The 14,874-nt window shown below is 39.0% G+C and overlaps 1 protein-coding gene across 1 annotated transcript; it reads left to right on the top strand.

Moving 5' to 3' along the window:
* The first annotated feature begins 12,369 nt into the window (after positions 1-12,369).
* LOC124386488 (C-C motif chemokine 3-like) lies at positions 12,370-13,379 on the top strand. Its single transcript, XM_046850354.1, has 3 exons — positions 12,370-12,506; positions 12,880-13,000; positions 13,100-13,379. Exons 1-3 carry the CDS (start codon positions 12,431-12,433, stop codon positions 13,167-13,169), a joined length of 267 nt encoding a protein of 88 aa, XP_046706310.1. The 5' UTR covers positions 12,370-12,430; the 3' UTR covers positions 13,170-13,379.
* The last annotated feature ends 1,495 nt before the right edge of the window (positions 13,380-14,874 follow it).

The raw sequence follows: 14,874 nt of genomic DNA, 5'->3' as shown, positions 1-14,874 counted from the left end.
CACCCACTTGTGCGGTGATTGGTTAGAAAGGTCACCGTGACGAGTACGCATCCAATTGGACGGTTGTCCTTCTTCCTTTTTTTTTTCTTTTAAAATAATATTTTTAAGCGAGTATATAAAAAAGTACACATTCTGCTCGCTTAATATTATTAAAAATCTCCGTACGCGTAAATATCTTTTTAATATTTTAATTTGCGCCAGCCAATCACATTTAAGCGTCACTCAGTAGGCCCCGCCCACTTTCCTCCCTCCTGTCTCCCAGCAACAGGATAGACTTTGTAATATATAAGAAATAGAGAACTGCTGTTGTTCAAATGTACCACCAGGTGGCGCTCAAATAAACACCAAAACTCTATATGCATCACACAATTAAACCAAAAACCTTTGTTGGCGCCATCTGCTGGACACAATGATGTAGTGCATTCATTAATTCGTTTTATTGAAATGTAATAAATGTAATGAAAAAAAAAGCTTATTACATTTTTATAATCCCTAATTTAATGATATAAACAGTAGATTCTTGTCTTAGTGTATTGTGTATTCTAAAACAAGGATATACTGTTTATTATGACTGCAAAGTTCATCTTTCATTCAGGATGAATCCAAACTGTTACCACAAAGCTCAAGGCACTCATTTGTACCTGATGTCTTTAGATGCGCTCAAATAAAATCTTGCATTCACTTGAACTTGGAAACCCAAACTTGTTCCAGCATGGCAATGCTCCTGTGCACAAAGTGAGCTCCTTGAAGATCTGGTTTACATGCTTTGGAGAGGAAGATATTGAGGTTCCTGCTATAGATCCCTATTGAACACCTTTAGGATGAATGTGAATGCTGACTGCACCCCAGGTCTTCTCACCTACATCAGTACCTGCCTTTCATAATACACTTGTGGCTAATGAACACAAATATCCATAAGCACACAACAAAATCTAGTGGAACATCTTCCCAGAAGAGTGGAGGGAATAAGAAGAGCAAATTTTGACTAAATGTGGAGTCCAATGTTTTAAAATCACATACCGTACTAATGACTAGGTGTCCCAATACTTTTGGAAATATAGTGTATATTTAAATATATTAAATACAATAACTATATTATATATAGTATATTATATTAAATACAATAACTAGGTCAGTCACATCAAGATTAAAATCTCTTCTACAAACAAGTTCTGGTGCAGGAAACAGCACAAGATTCACCACACTGCGGTTTCAGACTCGGAGCAAAACACAGACCAATAAAACATCTGTAACATCAGTGCAAATGCGTTTCATCATTTATTCCATATTTGATATTTTCAGTGATTTTGATGGTTAAATAGTCGACATTAATCTAAAACCTTTAGGTCAGAATGTGGAAGTCGCACGTGCAGATGAAATGGGATTTGATAAGAGAAGCCAGGAAGCAGTGAGTGAATGTTCTCGAAGCTGCACAGATCTTCATAAGAATAACAACAATGCACATTGTGTTTTTTTTTAGAGCTGTCACAGGGACATTGTTTGCACCTCATCGTTCTGTTCAGTTTTATTTTATTTGTATACAATATTCATTGTCCCAAAGCAGCTTTATAGAATACATCAGTTGATTCAAAAATCTAATTTGTTCATCCAGAAGAGCGATTGAGTGGAACGCTGCGGAGAACTGAAGAAGAAACCTTGAGAGGAACCAGACTCAGAATTAGTTGTCATCATCAACATCATCATCATCATCATCATCATCATCATCATCATCAACATCATCATCATTAACATCATCACCATCATCATCATCATCACCATCAGCAACATCATCATCATCATCATCATCATCATCAACATCATCACCATCATTATCATCATCACCATCATCATCATCATCATCATCAGCAACATCATCATCATCATCATCACCATCAACATCATCATCATCATCATCATCATCATCATCACCATCATCATTAACATCATCATTAACATTATCATCATCATCATCATCACCTTCATCATCATCACCTTCATCATCATCATCATCATCATCATCATCATCATCATCTTCATCATCATCATCAACATCATCATCATCATCATCACCTTCATCATCATCATCATCATCATCATCAACATCATCATCAACATCATCATCATCATCATCATCACCACCATCATCATCATCATTACCATCAGCAACATCATCATCATCATCATCACCATCAACATCATCATCATCATCATCATCATCATCATCATCATCACCATCATCATCATCATTAACATCATCATCATCATCATCATCATCATCATCACCTTCATCATCATCATCATCATCATCATCATCAACATCATCATCAACATCATCATCAACATCACCATCATCATCATCATCAACATCATCATCATCACCATCATCAACATCATCATCATCACCTTCATCATCATCATCATCAACATCATCACCTTCATCATCATCATCATCAACATCATCATCACCATCATCATCATCATCACCATCAACATCATCATCATCATCATCAACATCATCATCAACATCATCACCACCATCATCATCATCATTACCATCAGCAACATCATCATCATCATCACCATCACCATCAACATCATCATCATCATCATCATCACCATCATCATTAACATCATCATCATCACCACCATCATCATTATCATTACCATCAGCAACATCAACATCATCATCATCACCATCATCAACATCATCATTATAATACAGAATTCCTTTAGGCTCTATATAATTAATTAATTTGAATTAGAATATTGAAATATTAACTCTAATGTTAATAACCTACTGGATGGCAGCTGATTTTCCTCCACAGACCTCCGAGGTTCAACACACTGCACATGGAGCAGTCAGAAAAATATAATATAATATAATATAATATAATATAATATAATAGAATAGAATAGAATAGAATAGAATATATACCTTTATTCGTCCCACAGTGGAGAAATTTCTGTGTTACAGCAGCAAAGAAAAGAAATGTGCAAATATGTAAAAAGTAGAGATATAATACAGTATATACATCACAGTGTATAAATACAAAAGAAAAAGAGGCCACATATAAAGTAGTTAAACTTCTAAACATATTGCTCACAGGTAATATTGCACGGTTTAAATTAGTGTTATTGCACAAAACGTTGTTATTGTTATTGTGGAGTTTTGACACTGGACCTCCTGGAATGTTTAAAGGCTCTGGAATGGAGAAGCTGATGCTGGATCTGTGATGATCACAAATGTTGATCACAGCTGTGCTCAGTAGCTCCTAGTTTTATAACCATAAAGACTGTATAAGATTGTAGAAAGATCATCACTCATAATCTTATACTCCAGTGCTCATGTTAGTTCTCACTCTCCAGTGTTCTGTATTGTTGAAAGATTTATGATCAAACTCTTGATGTCACCCAAATGAGGATGAGGGTACCCTTTTGAGTCTGGTTCCTCTCAAGGTTTCTTCCTCATAACATCTAAGGGAGTTTTTCCTTCACCACAGTCACCACAGCTGCTCATCATCAGGGATAAACACACATCATTCACTTTAACTCCTAAATTTTGTAAAGCTGCTTTGAGACTGTCTGTTGTGAAAAGCGCAATAGAAATAAACTTGACTTTACAATGACTTGACTTATTATTGCACAGTTAAAAACTCTATCCGGCACCGCCCTGTCCCGGCCCCCTCAGATCTGGTCCGTTAACCCTGCCATTCTCGATGCTTCAGCTCTCTCCTTGTTCTCCACCCGGCATCGTTGTGGTCCAGGAGATTTACATTTACATTTGCGGCATTTATCAGACGCCCTTATCCAGAGCGACATATAAAAGTGCTTTGAGTCTCTAGTAATGAATAAATCTACACTGGTACGCAAGATTACAAACTTAATATAAATATAACTCTTGAATTCTACAAAGCAAACTTGGAAAGTGCTAATTTATGTATTTCAGGAAGAGGTAGGTATTCAATCGTCACTTGAAGATAGTCAGGGACTCTGCTGTATGGACATCTAGGGGAAGTTCATTCCACCACCTTGGTGCCAGAACAGAGAAGAGCCATGAAGTATACTTACCTCTCGTTCTGAGAGAAGGTGGCCACCCCTCGCCACCCCTAGAGCCATCTCAGGGCGCTGCCCCGGCTCTAGGCACACCAGAGGTCTCGAGACTGATACCCCTAACTTTCTGGTATCTTGAAAAGATCTAAAGGATGTGTACTTTCTTGTATACATCCTACCTTCTCACAGGATCTTCCTGAGGTTTGCTTTCGGGGCCGAAGATTACCAATACTGGGTTCTCCCGTTTGGCCTTGCCCTTTGCCCATTTTGTCAAGGTACAGACCTTCACAAAATGTGTGGATGTGGCTCTGGTTTCCCTGAGGTCTTAGAGCATCCGCATCCTCAACTACATAGACGATTGGTTGATCCTATCTCAATCAGAGCAGTTGGTGGTCCAGAGTCGAGATGTCGTTCTTGCCCACATGAAAGCGCTGGGGTTTGAATGCCGGGAAGAGTTTGCTTTCTCCATTACAGAGAAACATCTATCTCAGTGTCATATGGTATTTGACTACTTTGGGCACACAGCTTTCCCCTGCCCGCATTGTGGCCGTCCTTAAGGCCATCAGGAAGGTCATAGAAGGGCAGCCTCTCACTGTCAAGCAGTTCCAAAAACTGCTAGGGCTTATGGCAGCTGCGTCCAGTGTGATTCCACTTGGCCTGCTGTACATGAGACCCCTTCAGGACCCATGGGTTCTCACGGAGGGGCAACCCCCTCCGCACCATCAAGGTTATGCAGCGATGCCTACGTGCCTTAGATGTTTGGAGAGATCCTCGGTTTCTATCTCTAGGCTCCATGCTGGGAGTCTCCGGTCGTCACTTAACGCTAATGACAGATGTGTCCCTCACGCTCACAGCCCTCACAGCTTTGTAGAATAGAATAGAGTTGAATTGAGTAGAATAGAATAGTGTTGAAGTGTAAAATGGAGTAGAGTAGAATTAAAAAGAGTAGAATAGAGCAGAGCAGATTTGAGAAGAATGGAATAGAGTTGAATAAAATAGAATAGGATAAATGGGGAGGGTTGCGTTACGAAGGGCATCCAGCGTAAAAACATGTGTCAAATCAAAACATGCGGATGATCGCTGTGGCGCCCCCTAATGGGAGAAGCCGAAAGAAAAGTAAGTAGTACTAAGAAGTCCTGCTTGGGGTAAAAAAAAAAAATCTGGCAAACCTGCTTACCAGACCTGACTACAGTACCTGCTCCATGGAACTCAGGTTTTCTATGGTGAGATAAAAACTTCCTCATGTTTGTTGTTACCATGGAAACAAAAACATACTTATATGTAAACTAAATTGACACATTCTGACCAATCAGAATCCAGAATCACAATGAACTTTTTTTTGGCTTCTCCCATTAGGGGTCGCCACAGCGGATCATCCATATTCATGATCCACATGTTTTTGCGCTGAATGCTCTTCCTAACGCAACCCTCCCCATTTATCCAGTCTTGGGACCGGCACTAATAGTGCTCTGGCTTGTGCAACCCTAATGGCTTGAGTTGGTTGCCTGACCGGGGATCGAACCCAGGCTGCAGCGGTGAGAGCACTGCATCCTCACCACTAGACCACCAGGGAACCTAGAATTCTGCATCACAATGGTATTAAGTAAAGAATTTGTTATCAGTTGTGCATATTTAATAAATATACACAATATTTACGAAAGTTTGTGGACACCTGATTCTAAGATTCCACATTCAGTCATTTTTTGCTTTTATAGTAACCTTCACTCTTCTGGGAAGAAGTTCCACCGAATTTTGTTGGAGATTTGTGGAGATTCATTCAGTCACGCTAGTATTAGTAAAGTCAGGTAGTGATGTAGATGAGAAGGTGAGGAGGTTCCTCGGGTGCAGTCAGCGTTCATATTCATCCCAAAGGTATTTAATAGGGTTGAGGTCTATAGCAGGAGATCTTCCACTTACATGCATGTAAAGCAGATCTTCATGGAACAGGTTTGGGTCTCTTAGTTAAAGTTCCTATACAATTGTGTGCCTCCTACTCTGTGGGTACAGTCTGATGAAGAACCACAGGTAATTAGAGAAGTCATGTTTCCTGAAACTTTGTTTATATTGTCCATGTGTAATGTATTGATACTACGTACATGATTCAATACCCACTAGTCTTATTTAATGAATGTACCCTGTAATTCTGTGGTGTTTGTCTGCTATGTACCTTTCCATTTATCAGAACTTCCACGAAACTGTCATTTGCATAACTATAGATCCTCCATGAGATATAGTATAAGGCATGAGGTGAAAGTGTAAGCTGTGTCTTCTGGGGGGGGATGAGTTCCACAAGTGACCTCGTTACATTTTACTAATCAATAGTCCCGACTCAAGACAGAAGTTGTCTCACAACTTTCTTGGCATGACATCTTGAGAACATTTTTTTTTTGTTCTCAAGAAAAATGACGTGGACATTTTGATCCACGCATGGGTGGTTCGATGTACTAAAAAAGCACGTAAACATCTTATGTAGCAATGCGAAGGCGGACTGATAGCATCTCTGAGGGGTTGATAATAACCAAGTTGCTATGCCTTCTGCAGCGACGATAAGCAGGAAAGGAAACCACAGATGTCTCGCTAATGCATGCTCAGTCTACAAATACTGCTGCACTCATTTCAAAGTTTAAAGCCAGTAGGGGACTGAATCCTGATTAATTATGTTGTAAAACACACAAGTGGGGCAGAATACAAATAAAAATTAGAGTTAAACTCTGAGAAATTTGTCACAAAAAAAAAAAACCCTTTACGCCAATATTCCCAGCTACGTCCTGATTTCTGATCATGCAATCGGCTGCATTCACATTCATGGCATTTGGCAGACGCTCATATCCAGAACAAATTACAATTATCAAATCATTTATACAACTTGTGCAGTTGAAGGTTAGGGCCTCACCCAAGGGCCCGGCAGTAGCAGCTTGGTGGTCATGGGGTTTGAACTCAGAACCTTCTGATTAGAAGTCCACCACTTCAATCTCTAAACTATGTGATTACTAAACCACTGTATATTATATAAATATATCTACCGAATTGATACAATTGGTGTACATGCGTTTTTTTAAATATAGCATTAGGGACAATGCAAACTCAATATTCGTGGAAACCCCCAACACCCCCCCACATCCCCCTGCACATCCTCCGATCCCCCCCACAAGAAATACCTGACGAATGCTTGACTCATTTGTTCTGTTCTAATTTTGTCATTTGATGTGGTTCAGCTGCGTAGGCGTTTTTGAAGATTTGAATTTGCTGTGAGATATTATTTGTTTCAGACATTCTTTCTATTCATATGTCTGATGAATGCAGTTGACTTTATATGCAAATATATAAAGCAGGATCCCAGTAAGATGTTTTTCCCCACCACATGAAGGATTATTAAATGTGACAGTGTGATTTTGACGCATCCTCTAAATGTAAACTCTTTGTTTTAGAACATGAGCTTGAACATTCCAAAATGATGTATTGTTTATGTCCAATGTTTGGCCAATTTATTTTATTTAGTTTTTTAATACAGCCTGAGACTGGCTCACTTTTCTCCCACAGACAGCTCGCTGGTCTTTCTGTTGGTTTATCTATTTTTTTTTTAACAACAAACACAGTCTTCTCATGTGAAACCCAGGACTCAAACCAAGAGTAGAATTTCAGACAGATTTCTTTCAGAAACATCTGTCAGTCACAAAGGTATTTTTGAAGTTTTGAAATGGTTGGTATGTAGTGTGTTCTAAATTTTACAGGTCTGGAGGTAAAGCTCAGGAAATAAGAGCTGAAATTGTAGACCTTGTTGTCTTATATTTACGTTTAGGTCAAACCTACATATATTTCTTGTACCAAAGAACCGTCTTTGCTGTTCTGGTTTCTGAAATCCTTAGCGATGCTGAACTTACGTGGCTGTGTCTATTTACACAATCCAATGCTCAGATAATTTCTCGTTGGTTGATTTTGTGTTCTTTTCACCTCATTTCCAGCCAAAAATAAACAAAGACTGTTATTCCAAAAATTAGATAAAAAGCGACATGGCTTTTTTTTACAGTGGGAAATGTGGGTTTCTTTCTACAGACATTCTGAGGTTTAGAAGTTTCCGTCACGCTTAATTATATCAAGGCAATTCTGTTTTAATCAAAGTTTTTTTTTTATCTGGTTTGGTGGGCAGAACGTGTAAAAGTGATTCTAACCACATGAAGCACCCTGGTAAGGGTTTTCATTGCATTTGCACAAAGCAATCAATTGATCATTTCCATAAGCTTTCAGCAGCCACCAAAGTCTGATAATAATTCTTATAAGTGTTGAATATTTAAAGAGCCAGCACCAGTCCTGCTCATTCCTTTTCCCAACACTGGTGTGTCCTTTACAGGGGTTGTGCATGGATCTGCTTCTAAAATCTGCCTGGGGATACGAGTTGAAGCTACTGATCGTGGTCTATGCCACTTGGTACCCCGAAGCACCTTATCTCTTGGTGCCCTTATCCAGAGTGATCTTATTCATTCAACTAAGCAGTTGAGGATTAAGGGCCATGCTCAAGGGCCCAGCAGTGGCAGCAGGATTGAACTTAAAACCATCTGATCAGAGGTCCAACATCTTTCCCACTGAACTACCCCCTCTCCCTTTAGAATAAATGATACCTATCCATTTACACTTCTGGCATTTAGAAGACGCCTTATCCACCTACATTTATATCTCCTTCATAGAATTGAGCAGCTATGGGTTTAAGGGCTTTTCTCAGTCCATTGCCTTAAACACTAAGCTACCACCTCCCCCAAACAAATGTGGGTCTTCTAAACTAAACACATAAACAAATAAGGTTGCTTATGTCAACCTAGAACCTTACAAAAGGGTAGTGGAAGGTAGGAAGACCATTTATACCATCTGACGGAGGTCCTGAATGAACTTTGACTGGACTAACAGCAAATCCACAAAAGTGTCATAATGGGCCGACCAGGTACAAACAAGTTTTCATGGTTGGCAGTGCACAACAAAAAGTTTGTTCCTTACTTCTCTTTTTTGCCCTCCCACCTCTCAGACCAAAATAAAGGACAGTCATTCTGGGTACGGATCCCATATTACAACTGTAACTGCATCATGCACAAGGGTGTTTCAGAGACTCTAAATAATAATAATAATAAGCTTTTTTTCCCCTCCAGAACCTGGTGCTACATTAAACAACACAGAGCTACATAACAGAACACAGAACTACAACACACAACATAAAGCTACATACAGAACACAAAGCTACATAACACAACATAAAGCTACATAACAGAACACAGAGCTACAACTCTTGGTGATAAAGCTGGTGTTGAATGACCAGGTGAAGTTCTCCCCCAGATGTATACCAAGAAATTTGGTGCTCTTGACGTTCTCCATGGAGGATCCATCAATGTTCAGTGGAGTATGGCCGCTCTGTGTTCTCCTGAAGTCAACAACCATCTGGTTGTTCGCTCTACACCAGGCTGTTAACTGTTCCACCTCCTCTCTGTATGCTGACTTATCGTTCTTGCTGATGAGACCACCACGGTCGTGGTCGTGGTGGACGTGATTCGAGCTGTGCATTGCTACACAGTCATGAGTCAGCAGAATGAACAGCAGTGGGCTGAGCACACAGCCCTCAGGGGCTCCAGTCCTCAGTGTGGTGGTGCTGGAGATGCTGTTCCCGATTCGGACTGACTGAGGTCTCCCAGTCAGGAAGTCCAGGATCCAGTTGCAGAGGGAGATGTTCAGGCCCAGTAGACTCAGCTTCTCAATCAGGTGCTGAAGGATGATTGTGTTAACTGCTGAACTGAAGTCTATGAAAGTCCTTATTGTCCAGGTGGGTGAGGGTCAGATGGAGGGTTGTGGCAACGGCATTGTCCGTGGAACGGTTTGGACAATACGCAAACGGCATGGGGTCCAGTGAGGGTGGAACCTGTGTCTTGATGTGCCTCATGACAAACCTCTTGAAGCACTTCATCACGATGGGTGTGAGTGTGAGGTGACGATAGTCATTGAATCATTAGACTGTATTCTTCTTACGGGGACGTTGGTCGTCGTCTTGAGGCATAGCGCTGCTCAGGGAGATATTAAAGATGTCGGTGAATACATTCTCTAGCTGTTCTGCACATTCCCTGAACACTCTGCTAGTTGTCTGGTCCAGCAGACTTCAGTGGGTTAACTCTACATAGAGTTTTCCTCACTTTAGCTGTGGATAGGCAGAGCACCTGCTCAGTGGGAGGAGGGAGTTTGTTAGTTAGGATAAACCTGACTGCCACTAAACAACGATATGTTAGAATTAGAAGCTCTGATTGTAAATTACTTGCTGCTGAAATGTCTCCAGTAAACATTCCATCCTGGTCATAGACCATACCACTACACTGAACATATGATTCTATTCTATTCTATTCTATTCTATTCTATTCTATTCTACAAACCCAATTCCTAAAAAGTTGGGAAGCTGTGCAAAATGTAAATAATAACAGAATGCGATGATTTGCAATTCTCATAAAGCCCTATTTTATTCGCAATATAACGTAGTAAAAATCAAATGTTTAAGCAGAAGAATATGCACATTTTAAATGAAAAAATAAGGTCCTTTTTAAGTTTGATGGCTGCAAAGCATCTAAAAAAAAGAAAAAAATAGGGAAAAAAGTAAATGTTTTAAAAATGAAACACTTTTCTGAGGTTATTTGGACAGTATGATGATTGGGAATACAGTAAATAGTGTCTTATAGAGACTTTCAGGTGTAAAGATGGGCAGAGCTTCACCAGTTTGTGAAAGACTGTGTCTACAAATATAAAATAAAAAAATATAAAATATATGAAGATATGTGTGAAAATATGTGTATATACAGTAGATGTGTATGACAGTTAAACAGTAAAATTTAAGGTGATTAACGTGATTGTCCTTAAAGTGACCGTGTGCAGTGTGGTGTGGTATAAAGTGGCACTGTGCTGTGCAGAGTTAAAGTGATAGTCCAGAGATTAAAGTGTCAGAAAAAAGTTGTGCAGAAAAAGAAGATGGAGAGAGAGGTCCAGTACAAGATCCTGGGTGTTTCCTGGTTTAAACTGCAAATGGTCTGCGTTAAGAAGCTCCTCCGCATTCTCACTGTGCTCCCGGAAGCATTTCCCTGAACTTAACAAAGAAAAGAGTCCACTGTTTGGATGGGTGAGGTCCTTCATAATCTTCCTGGCCCTGGTCCTGGCCCTGCTTGCGGTAGATGTCCTGCAGGTCAGGGAGCTCGGTGTGGATGGTACAGTCAGCTGACCGCACAACCCTCTGGAGTGCTTGCCTGTCCTGATGCTACCTGTCAGGGCGCTCTCAATGGTGCAGGTGTAGAAAGTCTTCTACAGGAGACCGCTCCTGCTTCGTGCTGAAGTCCACTATCAACTCCTTAGTCTTACTGACATTCAGGAGAAGGTTGTTCTCCTGGCACCATCTCTCCAGGTTTGTAACCTCCTGTAGGTAGGCCATCTCATTGTTGTTGGAGATCAGGCCCACCACAACAGTGTCGTCAGCAAACTTGATGGTGTTGGAGTTGGAAGTGGCATTTGTTGCTCTAAAACTTATATATGCTGTTGAGCATAGATGGAGTCTTTCCAGATGTGCAAGATGCTCCAAACTTGATTTCTGTAAAGCTGCTTTGAGACAATGTCTGTTGTGAAAAGCGCTATAGAAATGACTTGACTTGACTTGACAGTACGTCTTCTGGAATAAAGAGGAGAGGGATCTTCTGGCATGTAATCAGCGCTCAGTTTAAAAAGTTGCATCTCTGATGGTATGGGAGAGCATTAATGCCTGTGGAATGGGCAACTTGCACATCTGGAAAGACTCCAGCTATGCTTAACAGCATATATAAGTTTTAAAGCAACAAATACTTCCGTTGAGAAAATGTCTTTTTTCAGAGGCGGACATATTTTATCAGGACAACGTGACCAGCAAACTGCATCTATTATAATAGCTGACTTCATAGTAGGAGAGTCCGTGTGCTGAACTGGCCTGCCTACAATCTAGACGTTTCACCATCGTCCTAGAGATGCCTGTACGGTACAGTTTGTTGTTCGATATTCTCAGGCTATACGTTAAAATTTAGCTTACATTGAAGTGTGTATAGATTCATATATTTAATTCTTAAACCGTATATATTACTAATGATCTTTGTTCCTTTGCACAAGCTGAATCAAAAGTATGAGAAATGGATCATTTGCCCTATTTTTTTTTTATCTTTCAGATCAATCTTGATAACAGATTTTAAGCAGGACGAGTGAAGGAAGTGGTAAAGGGGTGTATATTGGGGGTGGGGGAAACCTTACACTGAACAAACGTGTATAAAATGAGACAATTAAACCTGTATCAAGGTAAGTAGATATTGGAGAAAGAAGAGACAAGAGTTTTTTTTTTACACCTCCAGAGAACATGAAGATAAGTCTGAGTCAGTCATTTCTGCTCCTGGGCTTCGTCCTAATAGTGGCGCTTTACTCAGATGCTCAGCGTGAGTTTATTATTGTACAATATTTTATATATATATTTATTTGTAGTTATTAGGTGCGTGTATAATAAAACAATTATTATTCATTAATATGTTATACTTTTTTATTTCATTTTATTTATTATATTATTATACATTTATTAAAATGTTTATTATTGATCATTTTATATATATTTTTTTATAATATAATAAGTATTGTTTTTTTATCTTTTAAAAGATTAAAAGATACATTTCTTATAGCAGCACAGAAGTTTAACAAAAATACATTAACATCATAAAATGTTCCATAAAACGTTATAATAAGGATTTTATATGATTAAAAAAAAATGTATTCTAGTGGACTAAAGAAAAGCTCTTGTCTCTTGCTCGGCTTCAGCTCTTGGAGCCGTCCCGCAGGCTGAGGGCTGCTGTTTTTCCTTTTTTAAAGGAAAGATTCCATCCAAATTTATCATGCAGGTTAAGAGGACAAGTTCTCACTGTTCCCTGGAAGGCTTCATGTGAGTATCTGGCAATTTTAAGTTGATGTGAAACAGTAAACTGAAATCTATTTATAGATGAAAGAAGACTGAATGAGATTGTGTTGGTGTGTGTTTCAGTGTTACTACTCCAAAGTTCCCCAGCCTGTGTGTTCGTGAAGTCTCCATCAATGTCAAAGAGACATCTTAAGCTTGCTACTGAGATGCAACAACACACACACACACACACACACACACACACACACACACACACACACACACACACACACACAAAGCCTAATAAACTCCATGCTTTTATTCACTGCATAGCGTTGATTAAACATTTGTTTTAAAGCTTTTGGATGTTACTGACACTTATTGTAATGCAAATTCAAATAAAAATGATCAACACACCACTGAGTCAATTCACTGCAGTAATATTCTTGTGATTTGAAAAAATAATCAAATTGTTTTTTTTTACAAAATTATTTTAAGCTAAAAGTCAAAATTTGATTTATAGCAAGAGCAGCTATTGGTGGGGGTTGGGGTAGTAGCTTAGTATTTAAGGCATTAGACTTTGCATCCGAAGTTTTTCGAGTTCATTCCAAGTCACACTGAGCTGCCATTCCTGGGCCCCTGTGCAAGGCCCTTAACCCCATAGCTGCTCATTTGTATAAGTGATATAAAAATATAAGTCGCTTTGGTTAAGAGCATCTGCCTACATTTAGATAAATGTAAATAAATGTCTAATCATGAGCAACTAAAAAGTCATGCAAGCTAAATACTTGCCTTTTGATACTTGCCTTTTGAGTATCGCGATATGTTGTTAGTCGATCGTTTCTCAAAAACAAATCTCAAGATTCGTGGCAGTTGTTTCGTTTTGAGTCCCGACCGCTAGATAGATAGGAGTCTTCTTATCTCTTACACAGTAACAGGAAACACTAGCTTAAGTGCACGCCACTCATTTTAGCTTTTATATCCATCTGTTTCTGCAGGCGCTGCCGTAAAAACGTAATAGCAGCGTTGATTGATTTGCGCCGATGGCAATATGTTTCGTTTATGTTCGGTTTGTTTATTAGCTGGAAAAATCTTATTAAAATGCCTTTTTAATGATCTTTAATAAGCTCGGAAACTACATGTATTGTTCGTGCTTGCACTTATAATTGTGGCCTAAAGTTAGAGTGTGGACTGCATTGGAGCTTTTAGACGTAAAATAATAGTTAGCACTAAGATCATGCTTCAACTACTAGCCTAATGCTAATGCTACTACTACTAATATAATACAATCATCATCATCATCATCAATCCCGCTCCATATTAGGTGTTCTTAATGCCTTTGTGCATATGTTTGAAAAAGTTATAAAAAGATGATCATGTACAATGATACTAACTGTGTTTATGTATTGCAAAACAATATGTAAAAAGGGTACGGCACAATATGTGTAGAGAATGAGGGGTATAAAAAAATACAATATGTAATATGTACATTTTCTGTAGAATTTTACGGAAGTTATGTACAGTGTATATACAGTATCACAAACCCTGTTTCGTGATATTTATCTTATCAGCAGATTCATGCCAATACACAGCTTAACTGGTTAGTGGATTGTGGGGACCTGACACAAAAACAGTGTTTTTTGCCAAGAAGGCAAAAACATTAGAGGTAAAAGCAATCATCATATCACAATCAAAATAAAAACGTGTTATTTAACCACACAAACATTTTGTAATGTTCAGATAAAACAAGATGGTACTTTTGCTATTTTCTTCTAGATGAACATTGATCAAAGATCTAATAAGCGGAGGATGTGGTGAGTAAGTGTGGTGCAGCGGACGAGAGATTAAATCTACTTTTAGATAAACTTTTGTATAAAAAGTGCCATAAACTCCGATTCAAGCCAATTAGATGTTATAGA

Source organism: Silurus meridionalis, chromosome 5 (assembly GCF_014805685.1).
Source record: "Silurus meridionalis isolate SWU-2019-XX chromosome 5, ASM1480568v1, whole genome shotgun sequence".
Classification (NCBI taxonomy): domain Eukaryota; kingdom Metazoa; phylum Chordata; class Actinopteri; order Siluriformes; family Siluridae; genus Silurus; species Silurus meridionalis.
Note: the sequence above shows the minus strand (reverse complement) of the source record. Positions and strands in the feature narration are given on the sequence as shown.

Coding starts and splice junctions, on each gene's coding strand:
- LOC124386488 (XM_046850354.1), top strand. CDS start 12,431: ATGAAGATAAGTCTGAGTCAGTCATTTCTGCTCCTGGGCTTCGTCCTA. Junction 12,507..12,879: donor GCTTTACTCAGATGCTCAGC/GTGAGTTTATTA, acceptor GCTCGGCTTCAG/CTCTTGGAGCCGTCCCGCAG. Junction 13,001..13,099: donor TGTTCCCTGGAAGGCTTCAT/GTGAGTATCTGG, acceptor TGTGTGTTTCAG/TGTTACTACTCCAAAGTTCC.